Source organism: Anolis carolinensis, unplaced genomic scaffold (assembly GCF_035594765.1).
Source record: "Anolis carolinensis isolate JA03-04 unplaced genomic scaffold, rAnoCar3.1.pri scaffold_14, whole genome shotgun sequence".
Classification (NCBI taxonomy): domain Eukaryota; kingdom Metazoa; phylum Chordata; class Lepidosauria; order Squamata; family Dactyloidae; genus Anolis; species Anolis carolinensis.
This window is the reverse complement of record NW_026943825.1, coordinates 14,953,309-14,978,834: the sequence shown is the minus strand read 5'-3', so window position 1 is coordinate 14,978,834 and position 25,526 is coordinate 14,953,309. Positions and strand designations below refer to the sequence as shown.

The window sequence follows — 25,526 nt, the reverse complement described above, 5'->3', positions numbered from 1 at the left end:
GGCACATCATGTGGAAGATAGTATGATATAGTTACACAGTTGTGAAGATAGAAGAAGTCTGCAATAGACAGAGCTGTCCTTAGGTAATTTTCTGTAGTAGGCAAAGTTAATTTTGGCGCCCCCCCCCATGGTGTGGGGAACGGGGCTGTATGGGGGCCAGGGACGAGGCAGCATGGGGGTGGGGCCATGCAGGAGGTGGGGGGCAGGCTGCGCGGGCCGTGATGGGACGGCCCAGGCAGCCTGGCTGGGCCTTCCCGCCACAGCCTGGCTGGGCCTTCCCGCCACGCGGCCTGGCCCCGCCCGCTGCGCCTCGTGGCCCCGCCATCCGCGTGGCCCCGCCCCCTGTGCCGCATGGCCCCGCCCCCCATGGGAAGACCCAGAAAGGAGGAGAAGGAGGTGGGGGAGTGGCTCTATCCTCCCGGGGCCTCGATGGCGCCCCCAGGACGATGGTGCCACAGGCAAAAGCCTACCTCGCCTTGCGGTTGAACCGCCTCTGGCAACAGATTGGGAAGCCACCATCGTCGTGTTAACCACACCACTGGTTGGGACACTCGCTCTATGAAGACTGTGTGTTGATAGGCTGTGCACCAACCTCCACGCATTAAAAAAACTCACCCACTGGCATCTTCCAAGAATTTGGAAGGCCATCATACTCGGACAACGAGGGATCGCCTAAGAAGAAGAAGAATGAGTGGACACATCTGTCTCTATCTGGGACATAAGATTGTCCTATATATCTTTCTGTCTCTCTGTTTAACCAACTATCTGTCCATCATTTTGTTTCTCCATGTTCTGGTGAGATGAGAAGTTTGCACTCTATATTCAGAACATGCTTCATTCTTCAAAGATATTGTCATGTTAGTTTGTAATACAAGATAGCAGTGGTTCTCATCCTTCCTAATGCCACAATTCCTTAATCCAGTTCTCCAACCATAGCATTATTTTCGTTGCCACTTAATAACTGTCATTTTGCCATTGTTATGAATCGTAATGTCAATATCTGATATGCAGGATGTATTTTCCTTCCCTGGACCAAATTTGACACAAATACCCAATATGCCCAAATTTGAATACTGGTGGGGTTGGGTGGGGAATGATTTTGTCATCTGGGAGTTGTAGTTGCTGGGAGTTATAGTTCGCCTACAACCAAAGAGCATTCTGAACTCCACCAATGACAGAATTGAACCAAACTTGGCACACAGAACTCCCATTACCAAAAGAAAACACTGGAAGGGTTTGCTGGGCATTAACCTTGAGTTTTGGAGTTGTAGTTCACCTACATCCAGAGAGCACTGTGGACTCCAAACAATGATGGATCTGGGCCAAACCTGGCACCGATACTCAATATGTCCAAATTTGAACACTGGTAGAGCTTGGGGAAGATAGTCCTTGATATTTGGGAGTTGTAGTTGCTGGGATTTATAGTTCACCTACAATCAAATAGCCTCTTGAACCCCACCAACGATAGAATTGGGCCAAACTTCCCACACCGAACTCCCATGACCAACAGAAAAATACTGGAGGTATTTGGGTTCCTAGGACCATCAGAAATATGTGTTTTCTGATGGTCTTTGGTCCCGACCTCCAGGTTGAGATACACTGCCATAGAGACTAACTGAGATGTGTCTGTACAATATAATGACTGCAGTTTGATTGCTATACCTCCATGGTATGGAATTATGGGAGTTACAAGGTAGTTTTGCCAGGTAGTTAGCCTTCTTTGCCTGAGAGTGCTAGACATCCCCAAATTACAACTCTCAGGATCCCATAGATCTATTCTAGACGGTCGGCAACACCCACTCCATAGAAGTCAAGTATTGTGCCTTGGAGGTTATTCCAATTACTTTGAAATACCACAAATGAACACCATGCTCTCTCAATGCTCAGTTGGCTCATCCTTCTTGGCTGTAAGTTTGGCTTTGTTTTGAAACCCAAACCTACAATGTAGTGTGAATCATACATTGTTGTGATGTCGTTGTCAAGTTGGCGGAGACTTGAGAAAACCCTATGAATGGGAGACCTCCAAAAGCCTTGGTCGAATCTCGTGGTTTCCTTTCATTGCACTGTCTTCCCAAGAGCAGGTAAAACTATCCCAACAAGTATTTGGTAAGTCCTTAAGGTAAAATGAACTTTGTGTAATGTTCTGGACTTCTATTTATTATTATTTCTTTTTATAATGGCTTAGGTTTTAATTGGTTTTCATCTTCTCAGCTGGCAGAAGTTATAAATCTGGAACCCGGAGTTACTGATCCGTAATTGATCTGTGCTCAATAAGACAAAAAGTCTCATTACGGTATGTCACTCTACACCAACCTTGGTCCTCCAGGTTTTTGGGACTTCAACTCCCACAATTTCTAACAACTGGTAAGATGGTTGGGATTTCTGGGAGTTGAAGTCCAAAACACCTGGAGGACCAAAGATTGGGAACCACTGCTCTACGCTATAGCATGGATACGGTTTACTACCACAATAATAATAATAATAATAATAATAATAATAATAATAATAATTCCAGCATATATATTGTTTGCTTTGTCATACTGTGTCTTTGTGTCAATAATAATAATAATAATAATAATAATAATAATAATAATAATATTGTAAGAAAATTGCACAGACAGACTACAAACAGAGGCACAACTATGTGGCCCAAATGATTCATTGGAACTTATGCCTCAAGTACCACCTCCCAGCAGAAAAGAACTGGTGGGATCACAAACCTGCAAAAGTATTGGAAAATGAGCACGCAAAGATACTGTGGGACTTCCGAATCCAGACTGACAAAGTTCTGGAACACAACACACCAGACATCACAGTTGTGGAAAGGAAAAAGGTTTGGATCATTGATGTCGCCATCCTAGGTGTCGAAAAACAATAGGAAAAACTCAGCCGCTATCAGGACCTCAAGATTGAACTTCAAAGACTCTGACAGAAACCAGTGCAGGTGGTCCCGGTGGTGATCGGCACATTGGGTGCCGTGCCAAAAGATCTCAGCCGGCATTTGGAAACAATAGACATTGACAAAATTACGATCTGCCAACTGCAAAAGGCCACCCTGCTGGGATCTGCACGCATCATCCGAAAATACATCACACAGTCCTAGACACTTGGGAAGTGTTTGACTTGTGGTTTTGTGATATGAAATCCAGCATATCTATCTTGTTTGCTGTGTCATAATAATAAAATAATAATAATAATAATAATAATAATAATAATAATAATAATAATAATAATACATCACACAGTCCTAGACACTTGGGAAGTGTTCGATTTGTGATTTTGTGAAACGAAATCCAGCATATCTATCTTGTTTGCTGTGTCATAATAATAATAATAATAATAATAATAATAATAATAATAATAATAATAATAATAATAATATCTTTATTTATATGAGGTCCTAAATGATTCTATAGTACTGGCAGTTAGAGTACTGCAAGGAGTACGATGTTTCTATTCCCTTCCACCAGCAAATGAGGTTGCAATAAGGATTTGCAATAGGGGGTCCTGGTTCTGATTGTCTTGCTTCCTGGTGGAAGGAGCTGAAGGAAGACTTTATTTTTCTTTTCTTTTTGTTGTATGAACGTAGAGGCATGGATAAGAGGTTTTGCTGTCAGTTTTCGAGGTTGTGGGGCATTTAGTTTAGTTGTTTTGTCCGGTGCCATGATTCCATTACCCTTTTACAGTAGAGTCTCACTTATCCAACATAAATGGGCCGGCAGAACGTTGGATAAGCGAATATGTTGGATAATAAGGAGAGATTAAGAAGAAGCCTATTAAACATCAAATTAGGTTATGATTTTACAAATTAAGCACCAAAACATCATGTTAGACAACAAATTTGGTAGAAAAAGTAGTTCAATACGCAGTAATGCTATGTAGTAATTACTGTATTTATGGATTTGGCACCAAAATATCACGATATATTGAAAACGTTGACTACAAAAATGCGTTGGATAATCCAGAACGTTGGATAAGCGAGTGTTGGATAAGTGAGACTCTACTGTATATATATAGATATATACAGGAGGATGGAGAACTCATATACTGGATAATGATATAAGAGAAGCTAGGGTTGAGGGCTAATTAAAACCTCACCATTCTTGGGAAGTGACTCCTCACTCATAAATCTATATAAATAGCACCTTAGAGACCTTAGTTCACTACTTTTGACTTACTCACTTCTTCAACAGTTCCTGCTACAGCTCTGAACAAGGTAAAGGGCATTCCAGTGTTTGTTAATATTTGAGGATGCAGTGATGGGCATGATTGGAGGTAAGACCTGAGGTAGGACCCCACGAGACCTCAAGGCTATAATTGACACCTCTCTAAATATTATCGAATTTTTGTCTATGGTAATGTCTGGTAGAAGGTAGAATCACTAGAAAATTCCCCAAGATGAAAGGTAGAAGAAAACCATAGATGTCTGGGGGACAGATGGTGTTCTTCAAAAATCTAGATCCTAAAATATAATTTGAAACCAGTTAAACTAGAGCACCATTCAAGGCTGTGTAGAACAGCCCCAGTTTAACTGCCTGGTGAAACTCAACAGAGGTGGAGCTAGCTTCATATCCATTGGCAAGGAGTTCACCAGTTGAGTTGCTACTAGAGGGAAAGTTTGGCTAGATGCCTTCCTATCACATTCTAACCTTAAGAGGCGTTGGGGTATACAAGGGGGCTCATCTGAGGATCTCAAATTTCAGGTGGGCACTTATATAGAGAGGCGGACTTTCAGATAACCTGGTGCCAAGTTGTTGATCATTGTAGGTTGACACTAGGATCTTAAATGGATGCCTAGCCTATCACAACCTAACCTTAAGAGATGTTGTGGTATATAATGGTGCCCCTCATCTGAGGATCTCAAATTTCAGGTGGGCACTTATATAGAGAGGTAGTTTTTTAGATATCCTGGTGCCAAGTGGTTGACCTTTGTAGGTAGACACTAGGACCTTAAATGGATGCCTAGCCTATCACAACCTAACTTTGAGAGTTGTTGGAGTATACAATGGGGACACATCTGAGGATCTCAAATTTCAGGTGGGCACTTATATAGAGAGGCGGACTTTCAGATAACCTGGTGCCAAGTTGTTGACTTTTGTAGGTAGACACTAGGACTTTAAATTGATATCTAGTCTATCACAACCTAACCTTAAGAGATGTTGTGGTATATAATGGGGGCTCATCTGAGGATCTCGAATTTCAGGTGGGCACTTATATAGAGAGGTAGTCTTTCAGATATCCTGGTGCCAAGTGGTTGACCTTTGTAGGTAGACACTAGGACCTTACATGGATGCCTAGCTTATCACAACCTAACCTTGAGAGGTGTTGGGTTATACAATGGGGACATCTGAGGATCTCAAATTTCAGGTGGGCACTTATATAGAGAGGCGGACTTTCAGATAACCTGGTGCCAAGTGGTTGACCTTTGTAGGTAGACACTAGGACCTTAAATGGATGCCTAGCCTATCACAACCTATCCTTGAGAGGTGTTGGGTTATACAATGGGGACTCATCTGAGGATCTCAAATTTCAGGTGGGCACTTATTTAAAGAGGCGGACTTTCAGATATCCTGGCACCAAATTGTTGACCTTTGTAGGTAGACTCTAGGACCTTAAATTGATATCTAGTCCATCACAACCTAACCTTGAGAGATGTTGGGGTATACAATGGGGGCTCTTCTGAGGATCTCAAATTTCAGGTGGGAACTTATATAGAGAGGTAGTTTTTCAGATATCCTGGCGCCAAGTGGTTGACCTTTGTATGTAGACACTAGGACCTTAAATGGATGCCTAGCCTATCACAACCTATCCTTGAGAGGTGTTGGGTTATACAATGGGGACTCATCTGAGGATCTCAAATTTCAGGTGGGCACTTATATAGAGAGGTGGACTTTCAGATAACCTGGTACCAAGTTGTTGATCATTGTAGGTTGACACTGGGACCTTACATGGATGCCTAGTCTATCACAACCTAATCTTGAGAGGCGTTGGGGTATACAATGGGGGCTCATCTGAGGGTCACAAATTTCAGGTGGGCACTTATATAGAAGGGAGTCTTTCAGATATCCTGGCGTCAAATGGTTGACCTTTGTAGGTTGACACTAGGACCTTAAATGGATCCTAGGAGCAAAACAAAATCTAGTGCAGTTCTTGGTGTTATATGATCTCTAAAGGATCAGTCTGACTGTTTTATAAGCAGAGAGAACATTGTAATGGTGAATGATGTCAAACGTGCCGTGCCTATGCCAAATTCCCCAAAGCAGAGTACAATGTCACGGATACTATTCTGAGTGAAACCTCTTGATTTCTTGCAGCACCTCCACATGGCCAAGGCAACGTCCTGTTCCCAATGCAACTGCTCTCCCTGCTGTTGCGAGCAGTGCTGTTGTATCCCTTGCGAATCATGCGCTTGCTGTCCCCATTGCGGTGTCTGTCCATGTTCTTGCCGCAACCGACACGCCAGTTCTGATTCCTACAGCTGTTTGTGTCATGAATGTGGTTATCCTAACTGAGATGAATGCTGATGATGCCTAAGGGAAGCCTGGAAGTCAAGTGAGGAACTTGCAACCTGTTGGACATGACACCTAGATTTGCATTCTATGGGCCAACACCTTGCATCAACAGTATTATTATATTGACAGTGGCAGCCATTTTTGGATCATCAGAGGGATGTGAGTCTTCAATGAACTTTCCAAGGTGCTGAGCCCAACCCCAGAAGAAATCCAGAACTTTGGAGAGCTCCTCTCAAGCATAAGTGAGCAAGGACAGAGTATTGACACTACGTGTTCTTCCACACCTTTGATTGATTTCTTTGTTGATGCAAAATTTAACAGTGTATATAGGAAACAATAAAATTGGTGAAAAAGATACTCTGTGCTGCGTAAGTGAATTTATGTTCCTCAATAAAGTGGAAGTTCCATAATCGAGTTGGTAGAATTCGAGTTGGTAGAATGCTGCGTAAGTGAATTTATGTTCCTCAATAAGGTGGAAGTTCCATAATCGAGTTGGTAGAATTCCCATTTTGAATAGAGAGGACAATAATCACATTCCAACGTACCTTCATTTGGTAGGAATGCAAGTTTTTATCTCATTCATCCCTGTGTATCAGGCCAATAATCTCCAGAGTTTTCTTCCAACCCAACTACAAATCTCAGTATTCCATAGCATTGAGCCATGATAGTTAATGAAATCCAATACTTACTTTTGGTGCTTGGGCGGAACATGAAAATAGTTAATTCTAGATGGTCCACCATGAGTTTCATTCTATTGGGGAGTGGGAGCAGCCTTATTTTGCCTTCCACATTTAGATACAATGTAAGATAGATGGGGATTCCTCTCCTCAAGTGACTGTTTGGACCTGTTGTCTCTACATGATCCCAAGTGACCAATGGACATCTGTAATGACTGATAGGGGTGGCCAATTAAATGTGAAAGAAGCAATACAAACAAATAATCAATCTTCTTCTGAATGCTGGACTTCCATGTTCATCAGAACTTCTTTTGACACCTTCTGTAAGTTCACGAACAATGCTACCTAACATAGTGGTCACTTGTTGAGCACAGTAAAGTGAATGAGGTGGAGACCAAATATATTTGATCTAATAATGAGTTATGGGCCATTCCTTATACTGTATGTGTAAATGATCATATATAGTGTTCCTCAAGGACTTGGGGTGGTATGAATAATTCTAAAACCTGAACAAGGCAGGGTTTAGGATGGCTAAAGGTAAAGGTTTCTCCTGACGTTAAGTCCAGTCATGTCTGACTCTGGAGGTTGGTGCTCATCTCCATTTCTAAGCCGAAGAGCTGGCGTTGTCTAAATCTATATAAATAAAAATGTGATGTCTCAGGCACCTTTGGCCCCTGACCCCGCAGCCATTGCTGACCAAATTGAAGAGGACTTGGGTTTTTTCCCAAGTGAGTAGGATTCAGTTTCTTTCCAGATGCCTTCTGTTGACATTTCTGTGCCAGAGCCAATTAAAGATGGCCTTGAGAAGGAGCCGGCTCTTCCCGGCTCTCCGGAGGAGTTACCGTTCGATAGAAGGGCTTTTTTGAAAACAGACCGCTCTCTAAGGCAATCTTTAAGAAGAAGTGTCAGATTAGCAGAGCGAGGCGATTGTGACTGAACCCAGTTCTCTTGGAAAGAATTGGGGAGGCAGGCACCTGGCATAATGTTTTGGAGTTTCAGTTCTCTTGGGGAGATTTAACACCTGGTTTGGGGGAGCTATGAACTTCAATAAAAGTTGTGCGCGGAGAATCTTCTGTGCGGTGTCAACTTAACTTTGGACTAAGAAGTAGCGTCGCCTCTCATTCCTGATTTCCTAGCGGCCTGACGGTGCGCTTACTCTGGAGTAGACTGGGTGTTGGTTTACCTTCTTGCCATGATGGAACTGCGTTTCAGCTCCTGAACTTCCAGCTTGCCTTGCCTTGAAACCCTGCTTGGAACCTTGCTTCTAAAGGACTCTTCTTGCTCTCTGCTCTTTTCCCCACTCAAAACTCGGGCAGAGTTTGAGTGTGTTTTGGATATTGGCTTTTGAACTTTAATACCAGACATAAGACTTTATATTATTGGACTAAAATTGATCTTACCTGGAAGGTCAATTGCTACTTCTACTTAACTGCTTATTTCCATTTGGAACTTTTATTGCTTTAATAAAGAGCCTTCTCTGTGGTGCCTTTTATTGCTTTAATAAAGGGCCTTCTCTGTGGTGGCCCCCCGACTCTGGAACACCCTCCCCAAGGATCTCAGACAGGCCCCTACATTGGCAGTCTTCAGAAAGAACTTGAAGACCTGGCTGTTCCAATGTGCCTTCCCAGATTAATAGGAAATCTCCAACACCAACTCCCATAAGCACTTTATTAGAACTAAGATCGTATATCGCACTCTGCACTTGCCCTATAAGCCTTATATATCACCTGTCACATCAGCACTTTTAATCTTGTACCCATTACTCTGGCCCGGCCCAGTTTTATTGTGTTTTAGCGTATTGTTTATTGCTTGTTGTTTATATTGTTTTAATTGTTTTAATTTGCCTTTTGTTTTGTATTGTTATATTGTGTGTTGAGGCCTTGGCCTTTGTAAGCCACATCAAGTCCTTCGGGAGATGCTAGCGGGGTAAAAATAAAGTTTAATAATAATAATAATAATAATAATAATAATAATAATAATAATATAATTAATTATATTGTTATTGGCTGTTGTGTTGTTCTCAGTGTTTGCGCCGCTTAGGAGTGTTACAAAAAATGTAATGTCCATTTGTGAGGGACCTCATAACTCCCAAACTCCTTCATAGATTGCTTTGAAATTTGGACACAATGTAGCATTTGAACTGGTGAGTGTTTTAAGGTATTCAAATACCTACTATTACACACCTGTCACACCTGAGACAGGTAAAACCATGCTTTGGTTCACAAACAGCACCATCTGCTGGACAAAAAAGCAACAGCTGAAAGAAAGATCTATATTCATTCATCCATGCTTATCTATATTTACACTCAGGGACGATCTTTAAAATTCTGTGGTTTACATCTAGACACGGATCGCTTCTCACATGGACAATGATATGTTGCATGTTCCAGAGTCACCAAATCACACAATCTGCACAGACAATGGAACAACCACAAATATTGCCTACCACCAAGCATTGTGAAATCACATATATTTGAAACCTGCTCTTTATCCTTTCTTTCCCATTTAACAGAGTAGTTCACAGTAATGCGTGGCCGGGTACAGCTAGTTTTACATAAAACAGACACTCTCCCCCACTGTACCTTGCTACGTTTCCCAATTTTAAGAGGAATAAATACAATATGGCTGCTTACTAGGGCTGGGAATCTTTGTCACAGCCTATATTTTATAGCTAATGAATCCATAGCTTTGTTTGAGTTAGTTCAGGAAATGCAAATTCGTTGTAGAAATGCAAAGAAGCCCTAATAGTGAATTGTGGAGATGTGCATCTTGTCAAGAGTGCACTAATATGTATTGCACATTTCCAATGTGTGTTGGACACTTCTGTTGTGGTTCCAATGAGACTCATTGGTCCACTTCTATTGTGCTCCAGCACTTCTGAGTCTTTGTCCAGATGTACATCAGGGAGTGACCCCATGTGCTAAAAGCCTCTTCCACATTTGACCATGCTGCATTTGTTGCTCTACCATTGCCTCTGGATACTCACACAATATTATGTCACAGTAAACCCTAGGTGAGTATGGAGGTTGCAAAACTGCATAATTCAATTTTGCACATACACAGACCAATTGCAAAGACATAAGTTCCAAAAAGAATGCTTTATTAGTAGTAGTAGTAGTAGTAGTAGTAGTAGTCTGGGTTGACAGAGGTATTGCCCAAAGAGATGAAAGAGAAGACAGACAAAAAACATCCTATCCACTAAAAGAAGGATAGGAGGACTAGTTCATGGATGTAGGAGATAGACGTTTTTCTAGCAAAGAGAAACAAGAAGTCAAGATGAATTACCCCGAAAATTAAAGAGAGTGAAATACAGCACTGGATTCAACAAATGAGTGGGAACAAGATTTGACATAAAAGATTGTGGTGTTCTTTCTTGAATTGTCGGTCCACAAGGTCTGGCCTTCATTCAAGCTTTGGCTCCAGGCTCTTCAGAACTGCCACCTTCCTTGGATTCCGCCAGGCTAAGTTGTTTCTCAGATTCCTCCGCACTGGCGCCAATGGCTTCAGCATTCTGGGGGTTCTCATGAGGGAGAGTCACCATGACGACACAATGGAAATCACAAAGATTGGGATCGTGGCAAGGAGAGCTGTCACAAGGGGATTCACAAAGGCAAGGGCGGCAAGCCTGACAAGGAGGGCAATCAGGACGGGCACAGTAGCAAGGAGCAGAGCATTGGCAGCAGTTGCATTGGTTGGAACAGCAGGGGCTACAACAGAGGCAACAGCAACATGGCTTGGGACAACAGGAACAACAGGGGCATGGCTTGGGACAGCAGGAGCAACAGGGGCATGGCTTGGGACAGCAGGAGCAACAGGGGCATGGCTTGGGACAGCAACAAGGGCATGGCTTGGGACAGCAGCATTGTGGGGGACAGCAGGAGCAACAAGGGCATGGCTTGGGACAGCAACAAGGGCATGGCTTGGGACAGCAGCATTGTGGGGGACAGCAGGAGCAACAAGGGCATGGCTTAGGACAACAACAAGGGCATGGCTTGGGACAGCAACAAGGGCATGGCTTGGGACAGCAGCATTGTGGGGGACAGCAGGAGCAACAAGGGCATGGCTTAGGACAACAACAAGGGCATGGCTTGGGACAGCAACAAGGGCATGGCTTGGGACAGCAGCATTGTGGGGGACAGCAGGAGCAACAAGGGCATGGCTTAGGACAACAACAAGGGCATGGCTTGGGACAGCAGCATTGTGGGGGACAGCAGGAGCAACAAGGGCATGGCTTAGGACAACAACAAGGGCATGGCTTAGGACAGCAACAAGGGCATGGCTTGGGACAGCAGCATTGTGGGGGACAGCAGGAGCAACAAGGGCATGGCTTGGGACAGCAGCATTGTGGGGGACAGCAGGAGCAACAAGGGCATGGCTTAGGACAGCAGGGGCAACAGCCGCACTGCTTAGGACAGCTTGGACAAGAACACGGGCAACAGCCGCACTGCTGGGGACAACAGGAGCAGGCTTCACAGCAAAAGGGACAGGAGTTGAAGTAGGTACAGCACATCTTGACAACGGGGAGGGAAGGAGGAGCTGAAAGAAAGGACGAAATAACTCATGAACCGACTGCAAGACCCTTAGACATCTCGAACCTTGTAGGTTTGTTCTCACTAAATGACAGCCATTGGATTTGTTATTATATGGCAAGTCAGGATATAGGTAAATTTCATTGATTCATCCAGTCTACTTGGGTTGAGATGAACAACAGTGTTTGGATTACGCTACACAAACACTTGGTATTAGATTAGATCTAGGAAGAACATCTGCTACAGAAGTGTCTCCACCATATAACCTAGATATGTGCTTAGCCATAAACCCAAGTATTGAAAATATTGTCCTCAACTCAGTCATCCTGCAGCAGTGGTTCTCAACCTGTGGGTCCTGAGATGTTTTGGCCTACAACTTCCAGAAATCTCAGCCAGTTTACCAGCTGTTAGGATTTCTGGGAATTGAAGGCCAAAACATCTGGGGACCCACAGGTGATCTATGAAGTCTAGTTCCATTTTAAGTAGATTGGACATCAAGGGTTCTCAACCAACTTATAGGCTGTGTGATCCAGTTCATGGGTTAGCTCAGGAAATTAAATTCATATTGAAAAGCGAAACAAATTGATTTTACCCAGTCTAGGTATGAACTCAGATTTTCATATGAAGTAAGATACCAATTGATTGGTTGGACAAAGTGAGACAAAGATGGACAATTAAGTTGTACTGGACCATATGGGAACCATATTTGGTGTGACAAAGGTATCGACCAATTAAAAATAACCTTTCCAACAATTGTTTAAAAATACTAGGAACTTGAAAAGCTAAGAACCTAGGTCTCACAATGCCCTAATTTTTCTGTATGGTAATGAAGAGACCTTTTGCAATGTATAGTAGACCTTCAAATCCCTATGTATGGGATGTATAAGCCTTCTATGGAATTCCAGGTGTACTAAAAACACTCTTCCATTTCCATTCTCCCATATCTTTCCACTCTCAGCTATGAAATAAGAACTGAATATAACTTACCTTGTTCAGTTTAGTTGTAAGAAGTGGTGTGGGAATCCAGTGAATGAAGGACCCACCAGCTGTGGATCCTTTTATACAGAGATCCATCCTTCTCTCGACAGTGAAAAACTACCCAAGAATGGAAGAGGGGTGTTATTAAGTTCCATTCATGGACTTTGTGACACCATCACATGGCCTATGAATATTGACTGTTTATCCATATAGGATATATTGAAAAAAATATATATGAGTAAAATCTGTTTTGAAGTAGTCACGTTGTGATTCTCCTTCTTACCCGAAGCGGGCACTTACAACCCTATATGTGGAAATGACAGGACTGAAAGGCATTGTGTGCGTTCATCTTCCTAACCTTAGGGGAATGGCTGTCTCACATTAGGAGATGTTCATCCCATGATGACATGCCAGCACGCTTATTGCTTACACACAACAACAACATGGGACTTAAGTGGTGTTAATAATAGGTGGAATTCAATTTTTTAATATTAGAGTTGTGCAATCTGGGTAAACCATGATCCGCTTCGTGTCCCGGCTTTCTGTGGGGGCCTCAGCCCATTTTTTTGGGAGCATCCCGAATACAGGATGCTCTGAGTTGCCAAACGATTCGTTTTTTATTGGCCCATTATAGGAGGAGGCTTCCAAAGCTTTCCTTCCCGTCATTTTATGCATTTAAGCAGTTTCTACTCTAGAGGAGAAGCTCTGCGGGCTTTCTCTCCCAGGCCTTCACTCCACATGCCCCTTCCAAGTCATTTTAAGGAGGCTTCTCACTTCCAGGTAAGGAAGAGCGACGACCTCCTGGAAGTCCTTATCCTCCCTGGACTTCCTTAAAAGAAATATTTTCGTGTTTTTATGTTGGTTATGCTTGCAATGTTAAAGTATTTTATGGTGTTGTATTTTAATTTTGTACCATTGGGCTTGGCCCCCACGTAAGCCACTCTGATTCCCTTCGGGGAGATGGGGCGAGATATAAGAATAAAGTTATTATTATTTTCTTGGCATGCCTCACTGTCCTTTCTGCTTTGGGTTTAATACGTCCGTACAGCTGTTTCTACTTTCTGCTCTAGAGGAGAGGTAACTCTGAATAGTTTTCAGGGAATGAGGATTTTCGTTTTGTTTGCTGGGGAATTCTTTAAAAAGATTAAACTGTGAAGCTATAAAGCAGAGGAAGAGCCGAGATCAGCTCCTACTTGCTTTCGCTGCGGGTGGGTTTTTGTACTGGGCCATTCCGGTTTCATGTTCCTGAAGGTACCCAATGTGTCTCAGGAATGTGACCCATGCACAACTCTTTTAAATATGAATTAATACCGATTAATTAAGATTCCCACTGGAACCATATGGGAGCAATCAAAGCTAATAGATTTGACCATCTGAGATCAGTGCCTCAGGTTAACTTTCAAGTCTCAATCGTTTCTTCTCAGTTGTCTAGCATAACTTCACTGACTTCTCATTTTTGTATGCAAGTGAAGGAGAATTCAATACCAGGGTCTAGTAGGGAGAGTTGAATAGATGAAAGGTCTATAGAGCTGAAGGTCCAGGTGTGAAGACCATCAACATCAAAGCATGCAGTTAAAGCAGACCTAAACGCCAGAGAACAAATCCAAGGGAAAGGTTGAATTTCTGTAAACCGCTCCGAGCCAAACTGGGAGTAGCGGTATACAAGTTTATTAAATAAATAAATAAATAAATAAGAGATACTTGTGGATTTGAGGGTCTGAAGTTCAAGGGTATTAACATCAGTGCATGAAACTGAAGGAGAACTCAATGTCAGAGTCCAAATTCAAAGGAAAGGTTGAATAGAAGGAAGGTCTATGGATAAGGAATGTATTAGGAAATTCTGTCACTGTATTATGCGTATTAGGTGTTAATGTACGAGATGGATTGATTTGAAACTCATCTGAGAGGATTTGAATCAACCATTCAAATAATCCAGGAGATGATTTTCAATGCTGAAAGACCAAAAGCCTACTCTTTCCAGTATATCCACAGGATGCTCCTTCCACCGAGCCCTAATGCATCCCTGTAGTTCAGTGGTTCCCAACCTTTTTTTGACCGGGGACCACTTGATCAGGGACCACTTTGACCAGGGACCACTCTCCAATATTAGTACCAAAAGGGTTACGAATTAGTTTTTGGTCAACTTTAGATTCGGTTTGGTTATTTGAGGTGCTGATTCAGAAAATTGCATTGGATAGACCACATCAGCTCTAGTTTCTGATACATAACATATGTGATCCAGTAGTCACCATCTGCTCACCCACAAAAAAACATATTTAATAAGTCTCAGCATTATAAGAAGGTTTCGCGAGACTAGTCACTCTTGTTGTAACAGTGTTGCAACACTGAGGCCGCGGACCATATTTTAGTTCCTGTGGACCACTGGTGGTCCATGGACCACAAGTTGAGAACCACTGCTCTAATTTAAGGGAAATAATTCCAGTGCGGCTATGAATGTATTTACACTGTAGAATTAATGCAGTTTGACACTACTTGAACTGCCATGGCTCAATACTATGGAATACTGGGAGTTGTAGTTTTCAAGTTCTTGAGCCTGACAAATAGTGCTGGCATTCATTAATTTACTACTCCCAGGATTACATAGCAATGATCTAAGGCAGTTAACGTAGTGTCAAATACAGCCAACATGTGATGATTTGGTGTTATAGTAATGGAGTTGTTCATGAAGCAAAGAAGAGAATGGGTAGAACAACAAAAAGGAAGGTAAATCCAGATTTTTGGATAGACTGAGAACACTATTTCGGAAACACACCAGGCATGCTTCCATGGCAAGTTGGAGTCAAAAGAAAGGTAGAAAATTACATCGTTAATTAAAGGAGTAGTTGGAAAAGCTCAAGGCACTGAAACCTTTGCAAAGCATTTCATAGTAAGAAGGTGTTGTGATTTATTGCAAGGGAGACAAAGAACTTGAGACTGAACTCCGGCGGTCTTTGATGCTATGGGAGGAACAACTGGAATGGCGGTAGACAGAAAGAATCACCAAAGAAAACCAAAGTCGGCCCCATCCTCAGAAATATGGATGTAATTCTTCTCAAAGGAAGCAAGAAGTAATTAACTAGTCTCTTCCCACTGACCAAAAGGCTTGGAAAGCCATACCGAAGCCTATTCGCAAATTGGGGGTTCTTTTTGCGCAAAATTTGCACAAGGAGTTGTTTTGTGCGGAAAGCAGTAAGTTGTTCACAGAAAATATTTCTGTGCAGAAATTTTATTTCCTGTGCATAAAATCTTGTTTTCTATCCAGCCATGTACAAGCTGAATGGAGAATAAATTCCCAATTGTAGCATTTTATGTGCAGGAAGCAACGTTTTCTGTGCAGGAAGTACTATTCCTGTGTTGAAGCAATGCATAGAAATACAGTCGGCTCTCTGTATCCATGCATTTCGGACCTACTAATTTCACCATCCATGAAACTATTTTTTAAAATTGCATTTTATATAAGGACCTCATTTTACTACGTCTTGAGCCTTGAGAAATAAAATGTATTATTATTATTATTATTATTATTATTATTATTGTATGACACAGCAAACAAGATAGATATGCTGGATTTCGTATCACAAAATCACAAGTCGAACACTTCCCAAGTGTCTAGGACTGTGTGATGTATTTTCGGATGATGCGTGCAGATCCCAGTCGGGTGGCCTTTTGCAGTTGGTAGATTGTGATTTTGTCAATGTCTATTGTTTCCAAATGCCGGCTGAGATCTTTTGTCACGGCACCCAGTGTGCCCATCACCACCGGGACCACCTGCACTGGTTTCTGCCAGAGTCTTTGAAGTTCAATCTTGAGGTCCTGACAGCGGCTGAGTTTTTCCTGTTGTTTTTCATCAATGCGACTGTCACCTGGGATGGCAACATCAATTATCCAAACCTTTTTCTTTTCCACAACTGTGATGTCTGGTGTGTTGTGTTCCAGAACTTTGTCAGTCTGGATTCGGAAGTCCCACAGTATCTTTGCGTGCTCATTTTCCACGACCTTTGCAGGTTTGTGATCCCACCAGTTCTTTGCTGCTGGGAGGTGGTACTTGAGGCATAAGTTTCAATGGATCATTTGGGCCACACAGTTGTGCCTCTGTTTGTAGTCTGTCTGCGCAATTTTCTTACAGCAGCTGAGGATATGATCAATGGTTTCGTCAGCTTCCTTGCAGAGTCTGGGTCCCATTCGTGAGCCAGAGCCAGGTCTTCTCCTTGTCAACTTTTCCTTCAATTTTGTCAAGGAACTTCCCATGCAATGTTTTGTTTATTATTATTATTATTATTATTATTATTATTATTATTATTATTATTATTATTATTTAAATAGGACCTGAGTGCTCATTAATGTTGACAGTTCTGAGGCTCTTGGAACCAAACTCCAATGGGTACTAATGGACAACTGTCTTATTTTCTACATAGAAAATCCATTTTCTAGGCAAAACAATCCCATGTGAATTTTGCACAACATTAGCACTTAGCTCTGAAGGTTCTCCTTGGTCCATGGATCTTCTCATCATGGTTCCTCAAACCTTGAAAAACCTGGTCTTGACCATTTTCTGACTATTATGGAGTATTATTTGCAACCCTGTTCAGAAAAAGTTCATGTTTTCTTTCTGAAAGCTCTATACTTCCCATTTCCATCTTGGAAGTCTCACTTGATTTGCTCTTAAACATCTCTAGAGGGTATGGGGACACTTTCCATATGTGTTAAGTTCTGAAAATGATCTCTTCGGGGCCAATATTGACTTGAGAACCCACAAAAAGGTAGTGAAAACACACTTCATAGACATTTTGGCACACTGAAGGGCAAGAATATATATATTTTTAAAGTTTTTCACGGGGGACTGTATTGTAACTATAATGAGTTAACTACTTTTTCATTACTTTATATTAAGTAATTGTACCAGTGGGGAAACTTCAGGTGCTTCTATCTCTCTCATTGTTAGAGCTATTGGCATGAAACATCCTACAATAATAGAACACATCTATCACTGCTAGCCCATCAAGTTTCAGAATGTTTCACTCATCCACGGATTTTTGGGGAATTTTCAAAGTTTTTATAAACAAAAAAAAACTCCTTGAATTTTCTATATAATAACACTTGAGCCCCTTTTACACACCAAGATTTTGGGGAGACATAGTATGCCTTAGATGTCTCCGGCTTTCTGCTTAGTTCCTAGAAGGCAGCTGAATCAAGATCAGCCTCCTGGATTAAGCAATGTAGCCTGGAGGAACCCAAAACACAGTTGCCACACAAATCTGTCACTAAGTCTCCACTCCAAAAGCTCCCTGTGGCAATGTTAATTCTCCAAGGAGCTGATCTTTACAAAAGGTGAGGCAGGAGAAGGAATCCAAAGGTTGTATACCAAGATCTCAAATACACTCATGCATAGCCGTCCACTTTGTAACACGTTTAGACAAGTCTATGGCATTTCCTGGAATTGTTTGGGGACACAATGAGATGTATGCTTGAATTAAAGATGGCCCAAATGGTACGTTTCATTTTTTCTAGCACTTCTATTGGCTCATTCCGATTTCGCAGCTTTGTAAAAGAAATAATTATGACTGCATTGTCAAAGGCTTTCATGATTGGAATCAATGGGTTACTGTGAATTTTCTGGGCTGTCTGGCCATGTTCCAGAAGTATTCTCTCCCAAAGTTTCACCCACATCTATGGCAGGCATCCTCAGAGTTTGTAAAGTCTGCTGGAAACTAGGCAAGTGGGGTTTATTTGTATGTGCATGGGCAACACGCCTCCAGCCGAGGAACACAAAGATGACACAAACACAGGGTTGGGATAAGAAATGGCCACAACTTGTTTACTGATTACAGGAAAAGGGGTTGGCAGCCATGCATGGGTCCTGGTGTCAGCTCTTGAAAGCTATAGGACTCAAGCATGTATGTTTTACATGTTTTGATATGGTCAAAAGTGACTAATCAATAAAGAATTGCTGTTGTTGACTCAAGCAGGCTCACACAGGCAGTTCCGTGGAAACGCTTTATTGAGGACCTTCTTTACAAGATGAAAACGAAGCTAGAACTGACATATTCCCGTCAAATCCTGAGTATATCCACCTCCTACCTTTCCCCCTCCCCACATTCATACGTATCTGTTATATAGTCCTTTCCCAGGCTTGAGAAACCAGAGCAGGCCATAAAACCCATCCCTGGCCAGATGGCTCTTATCATTTAGATTATCTCCCACCCCCCATTGTTCTGGCAGGATGTGGAGAGTACAGTTGTTATGAATGCTGGGCTTTCACATCCTGATACCTGGATCATAAAATTGGCCAGCCCACTGCAGCTCGATATCGCCAACCAGAACAATATCGGGCCAACATAACTACTGCACCCCTGGTAACCACCGGATGCTTGATTTCACTCGCAGTTGAAATCACCACAAGCAGTCACTCAGTGTAAGCAATTAGGCACTATATATAAGTTCATTGTTGCTGAGTATACCAACTCCTGAAGAAGGGAATTTTCTCCCTGAAACAGGGTACAAAAATACCCGGGACCCCTGTAGACTTGGGACTTTATTTGGACTTTACTTTCGAAGACTTTTTTGAGAGCAGTGCTCCATCATTATTTTTGGAAGATATTTAATCCCTGAAGTCTATATACATTGGAACCAATATCAGACTTGGATAACTTTTGTGTTAGAGTTGTTGCTCCTTTTCATTTTGTCTGGTACTGTCAAATTGAGCTTTGTACCGGGAACTTTAATAATATTATATGTTATTTGGACATATTTTCTTTGTACATAGACTATCTTGTGTTTGTGTAGATACTTTACAAGTATTCTAGGATTTTGTATAGTAGTAACCACTGGATGCTCCCCCTCCTTCCAATTGGGGGGGGGGGGAGGTAAGCAAGCCATATCTAGGGCCGAAAAACAGTTGTGTTGAAAAACAGTTAACTGAAACAACACACAAAACAGATATGCAGGTAGGGTGGAAAGGAAAGAACAGAAGCAGGCCCGGTGCCTGTATTAACCCCAGAATGGCCTTAGATAGGCTGTGGGGGCTGGCCATTGATGGGCCCCTAGCCAATCAGGAAGCGGGGCAGGTCCCGCTGCCGATTGGCTGGCGGACCAGATGGCGGGAACCCTTCCCACCATGCAGAGGGTCTTCTGGGATGAAGAAGCCCCCTGCTCCCACCATGCTATTCCGGAGGGCACCCAATGTCACAATACCTTGCCTGGAAGGTATTCCACATCTCTGGATTGTCCAGGGTGGGAGAAAGAACTCTATTTGAGGCAAGTGTGAATGTTGCAATTGGCTCCCTTGATTAGCATTTAATGGTCTTACAGCTTCAAAGCTTGGCTGATGAAGTTTGACATAGATGTGGGTGAAACGTCAGGAGACAATGCTTCTGGAACATCCCGGAAAGCTTACAGCAACCCATTATGTTATGTTTTGATCTGACTTCATTTGGAATAATTCTGTGTCTGTTTCTGAGCATCTGAATTTAAGAAGTATATTGGCAATCTGGACGGTGTTCAGAGGAGGGTCTTCAAGATGGGCAAAGGTCTGGAAGCTATGAATCCCTCTGAGGAGTGGCTTGGGGAGCTAGATCTGTTTAGTTTGGAAAAGTAAAGGTTGATAGAATGGGACATGACAACCGTGTTTAAATATTTGAAAAGAGATCATCTTGAGGAAACGCAAGCTTATATTCTGCTGCTCCAAAAGCTAAGACGCAATGGAACAAGGGATTCAAATGACAGAAAAAGAGGTTCCACCTAAAATTTCAGAAGGACATCCTGAGGACTAGAGTGGTTGGACAGGAAGCACAATGATGAAACGGATTTAGGTCTGCAAAGTACACCCACAATAAAGCATCACCAAAGTGCTGAAAAGAAAAGGTTTTTAATTGCTTCTTATTTGTCGGCTGTCTGAAACCAAGACAATGTTGACAGCTCCATCAGTTATTAAAAATGATTAATCCCGGTTCCTGGAGAAGTCAGAGACAACATGCAATTAGAACAGGGAAAGCAACAGGTGTATAATTTGTTAAGATACATGTTGGAGATAAACTAGTAGGCCTTCAATAAGGAGGTGTTCATGAGAGTCGACTCCTCCCAGTGGTTGAGTTTGAAACTTCCAGGATACTTTAGAAACTGCTTTTGCTGAAATCCTGTTGGTTATTACTGGTATTGAGTCAACATACAAATGAATTGAATCAGATGGATTTATTTGTATGTTGACTCAATAACAGTAATAACCAACAGGATTTCAGCAAAAGCAGTTTCTAAGGTATCCTGGATACCTTAGCTTAAACTAACAAGGCCTTGCTGTTTCTTTGGCTCTTCTTCCCAGGGATGGAAGCTTCTTGGATGGAGATGCGAGATCTGGATGGAGAATCAAGACCTTCACAGAGACAAGAATCCTAGTGTCCACCATAAGAGGATGTGTTTCTTGTGAAATAGGTCCCTTTGGAGTTTCTTTGCCTCTTTTTCACTGGGATAGAATCTTACTGGATGTGGATGCAAGATTTGGACAGGGATTCAAGACCTGGACCTCTTTATGAACACAATAATTCTGGTGGCCACCATAAGAAGATTTGTTCTCTTTCCTGTAGTTTGGACTAACAAGGGGATTGAAGCCTTGGCGTTTCTTTGGCTCTTCTTCACAGGGACGGAAGCTTCTTGGATGGAGATGCAAGATGTGGATGGAGAATCAAGACATTCAGGGAGACAAGAATCCTAGTGGCCACCATAAGAGGATCTGTTTCCTTGTAAAATAGGTCCCTTTGGAGTTTCTTTGGCTCTTCTTCATTGGGATGGAATCTTACTGGATGTGGATGCAAGATTTGGACAGGGATTCAAGACCTGGACCTCTTTATGAACACAATAATTCTGGTGGCCACCATAAGGAGATTTGTTTCTTTGTGGAAAAGGTCCCTTTGGTGTTTGTTTGGTTCTTTTTCACTGGGATGGAATCATAATGGATGGCGATGCAAGATTTGGACAGGGATTCAAGACCTGGACCTCTTTATGAACACAATAATTCTGGTGGCCACCATAAGAAGATCTGTTTCCTTGTGAAATAGGTCCCTTAGGTGTTTCTTTGGCTCTTCTTCACTGGGATGGAATCTTACTGGATGTGGATGCAAGATTTGGACAAGGTCCAGACCTGGACCTCTTTATGAACACAATAATTCTGGTGGTCACCATAAGAATATCTGTTTCCTTGTTAAATAAGTCTTTTTGGTGTTTCTTTGGCTCTTCTTCACTGGGATGGAATCTTACTGGATGTGGATGCAAGATTTGGACAAGGTCCAGACCTGGACCTCTTTATGAACACAATAATTCTGGTGGTCACCATAAGAATATCTGTTTCCTTGTTAAATAAGTCTTTTTGGTGTTTCTTTGGCTCTTCTTCACTGGGATGGAATCTTACTGGATGTGGATGCAAGATTTGGACAAGGTCCAGACCTGGACCTCTTTATGAACACAATAATTCTGGTGGTCACCATAAGAATATCTGTTTCCTTGTTAAATAAGTCTTTTTGGTGTTTCTTTGGCTCTTCTTCACTGGGATGGAATCTTACTGGATGGGGATGCGAGATCTGGACAGGGATTCAAGACCCAAATGGGAGCTCAAGACTTGAACTCCTTCATGAACACAAGACTTCTGGTGAACACCATAAGACGTTCTGTTTCCTTGTGAGATAGACTCCTCTTCCACAGATGCTATTTTACATTATAATTTCATCCATTGTTGTTTAACTAAGAGGTTCAAACAAAAAAGAATTCTGAGGGGCATGCAAGTTCATCTTGCATGAAGGGACGTCATTGTCCTTGAGAAACATGGATTTGTTCCAAATTGTTTCCATTCACAGATGAAAGCTGAGGCCCATATGGTCAAACAATGTCAAGATGGCCAAAGTTATGGATGAAGAAAGACAGCTAAGAGAGGCTGCAACAGTTGGATTTGACTTGAGCCAACTGGGAAGGGTAAGATTTCATTATCTCATCAATTGCCTACTAAATTTATTGAATGACTTTCTTGTTGAACCCATTGATATCAATTTAAGTAAGTTAAGGATCAAAATATATGGGAGAACCTAGAGGTGCATTGTATAATGAATGTAGTTTGATACCAAGTTAACTACCATGGCTCAAAGTTATGGAATCCTGAGAGTTGTTGCTGAGTGAGTCACCAGCACTCTTTGTCAGGATAAGGTGAAGGAACTTGTGGAACTACAGCTCTCAGAATTCCACACCAATGAGTCATGACAATGTGGGTGTCAAACTGCATTCATTCTATGGTGTAGATCAGAGGTTCTCAAACTTTTTCAGCCACAGAGCACTTTTTGAAGCCCTAAGGGCTACATGGAGCACACTTTGAGAATCGCTGGTGTAGATGTACCCTGGAACATTTTAGATTCGGTCAGGAAAATGGAATGACAGTGGAGTAACTGAGACTGTCTCAGACAAATGTGAATGTCTTGTCTCAAAATATACAATATGTGTTTGTGTTGTATCTAAAATATATGACAGGATAAGAAATTCTAAAATATAGAAAAAAGAGATGAAGATATAAACTAAGGAGCAGAGAACAAATCACCACATGCAGAAGCACCATAATTTTATAATTTTAATGATGAGAGTTGCTACACAAGTAGAAGACATTACAGAATCCCAAATCACCAAGAAGAAAAGAAGCATGTTAACTATTATGAAAACTCAAAAACTCTTTCATGTTCATTGGAGAGTTTCCCCAGAATTTTGCAAGAGAATAATCTTCCTTTTCTTGAAGGAGGCACACAACGTAGACATTGAAATTAATGGATGAGTCTAGGAAGAGAAACCGGTTTTTCATGTTGATGGTCCAGATGTTGCATAGGCTACATCTGCTAGGTTTACTTTCCAGGAATTAGCTGCGAGTAGGTTTTATTCTTATTCTTATCATCTCCAGAACTTCCTTAGGATGAGTTAGATCAACAGTTGGATTAATAAATGCCACAACCACAAGAGTGGCCATAGCAACAGCAGGGACTGTAATTGTAATAGCATTGACCACGATAACAGGGGAGGCAGCATGATCGGTTCAAGGCGCTTCGGGCACACACACAACGAGGACAGCAGCAGGGCACATAGATGGAATACTTGACATGGGTATAGCAGCAACAGGGAGAAGATTCACAGTTGGAGCATGGAGACTTGGGACAGCAGCATGGAGAGCATCCACACTTGGAACATTTGGGACAGCTGCAAGGAGAACATCCACATGTGGAGCATGGAGACTTGGGACAGCAGCAGGGAGAACATCCACACTTAGAACATTTGGAACAGCTGCAAGGAGAACATCCACATGTGGAACATGGAGACTTGGGACAGCAGCAGGGAGAACACCCACACTTGGAACATTTGGGGCAGCAACATGGAGAACACCCGCACTTGGAGCATGGAGTCTTGGACGAGTAGCAGGGAGAACATTTGCATTGATAACATGGAGACTTGGAACAGCAACATGGAGAACATCCACACTTGGAACATTTAGGACAGCAGCAAGGAGAACATCCACACTTGGAACATTTGGGACAGCAACACGGAGAACATCCACACTTGGAACATTTGGAACAGCAACATGGAGAACATCCGCACTTGGAACATTTGGGACAGCAACATGGAGAACATCCGCACTTGGAGCATTTGGAACAGCAACATGGAGAACACCCGCACTTGGAACATTTGGAACAGCAACATGGAGAACATCCACACTTGGAACATTTGGAACAGCAACATGGAGAACATCCGCACTTGGAGCATTTGGAACAGCAACATGGAGAACACCCGCACTTGGAACATTTGGAACAGCAGCAAGGAGAACATCCGCACTTGGAACATTTGGGACAGCAACATGGAGAACATCCACACTTGGAGCATTTGGGACAGCAACATGGAGAACATCCACACTTGGAGCATTTGGGACAACAACATGGAGAACATCCACACTTGGAACATTTGGGACAGCAACATGGAGAACATCCACACTTGGAACATTTGGGACAGCAGCAAGGAGAACACCCGCACTTGCAGCAGCGAGAACCTTTAGATTGACAACATGAAGTCTTGGAACAGCAACATGGAGAACATCCACACTTCGAACATTTGCGACAGCAACATGGAGAACATCCACACTTTGAACATTTTGAACAGCAGGAAGAACTGGGACAGCAGCAGGGAGAGCATCCACATTTGGAACACTTGGGACAGCAGCAGGGAGAACATCCACACTTGGAACATTTAGAACAGCAAGAAGGCTTGGGGCAGCAGCAAGGAGAACATCCACACTTGGAGCATGGAGACTTGGGAGAGCAGCAAGGAGATTTTGATTGACAACATGGAGACTTGGGACAGCAGCATGGTGAACATCCACACTTGGAGCATTTGGGACAGCAGCATGGTGAACATCCGCACTTGGAACATTTGGGACAGCTGCAAGGAGAACATCCACACTTGGAGCATGGAGACTTGGAAGAACAACATGGAGAGCAATCACCCTTGAGACAGCTACGAATCTGTGCACAGCACTTGGTCCAGGGAAGCTTTGAGCAACAGCAAGGGGAACATCCGCACTTGCGACAACTGCTAACTTGGGTACAGCAGCAGCAGGGGGAGCATCCACATTGAGGACAGGTCATTTTGATGTCGTGAAACTGAAAGAAGCAAAACAGTTCTTTTATTATACACAACCTTTCAACATTCATGGACATACCTTCTTCAATTAGGCCAGTGGTTTCCAACCTGTGGTCCGTGGACGACCATTGGTCCCCAAGAACTAAAACATGGCCTCACCGTTACTACACCTTGCAACAAGAGTAACT

The 25,526-nt window shown here is 42.5% G+C and overlaps 1 protein-coding gene and 1 long non-coding RNA gene across 2 annotated transcripts; both read left to right on the top strand.

Annotated features, from left to right (window-relative positions):
- Positions 1 to 3,444: 3,444 nt before the first annotated feature.
- Positions 3,445 to 6,867, top strand: LOC107983363 (uncharacterized). Its single transcript, XR_001730807.2, has 2 exons — positions 3,445 to 4,275; positions 6,315 to 6,867. It is a non-coding gene; the product is annotated as an uncharacterized LOC107983363 (long non-coding RNA).
- Positions 6,868 to 24,147: 17,280 nt separating this feature from the next.
- LOC134294369 (involucrin-like) lies at positions 24,148 to 25,273 on the top strand (the record flags this gene model as incomplete). Its single annotated transcript, XM_062965214.1, has 1 exon — positions 24,148 to 25,273. A coding segment is annotated over one exon (612 nt), but the record flags the coding sequence as incomplete, so codon positions are not given.
- Between the last annotated feature and the right edge of the window lie 253 nt (positions 25,274 to 25,526).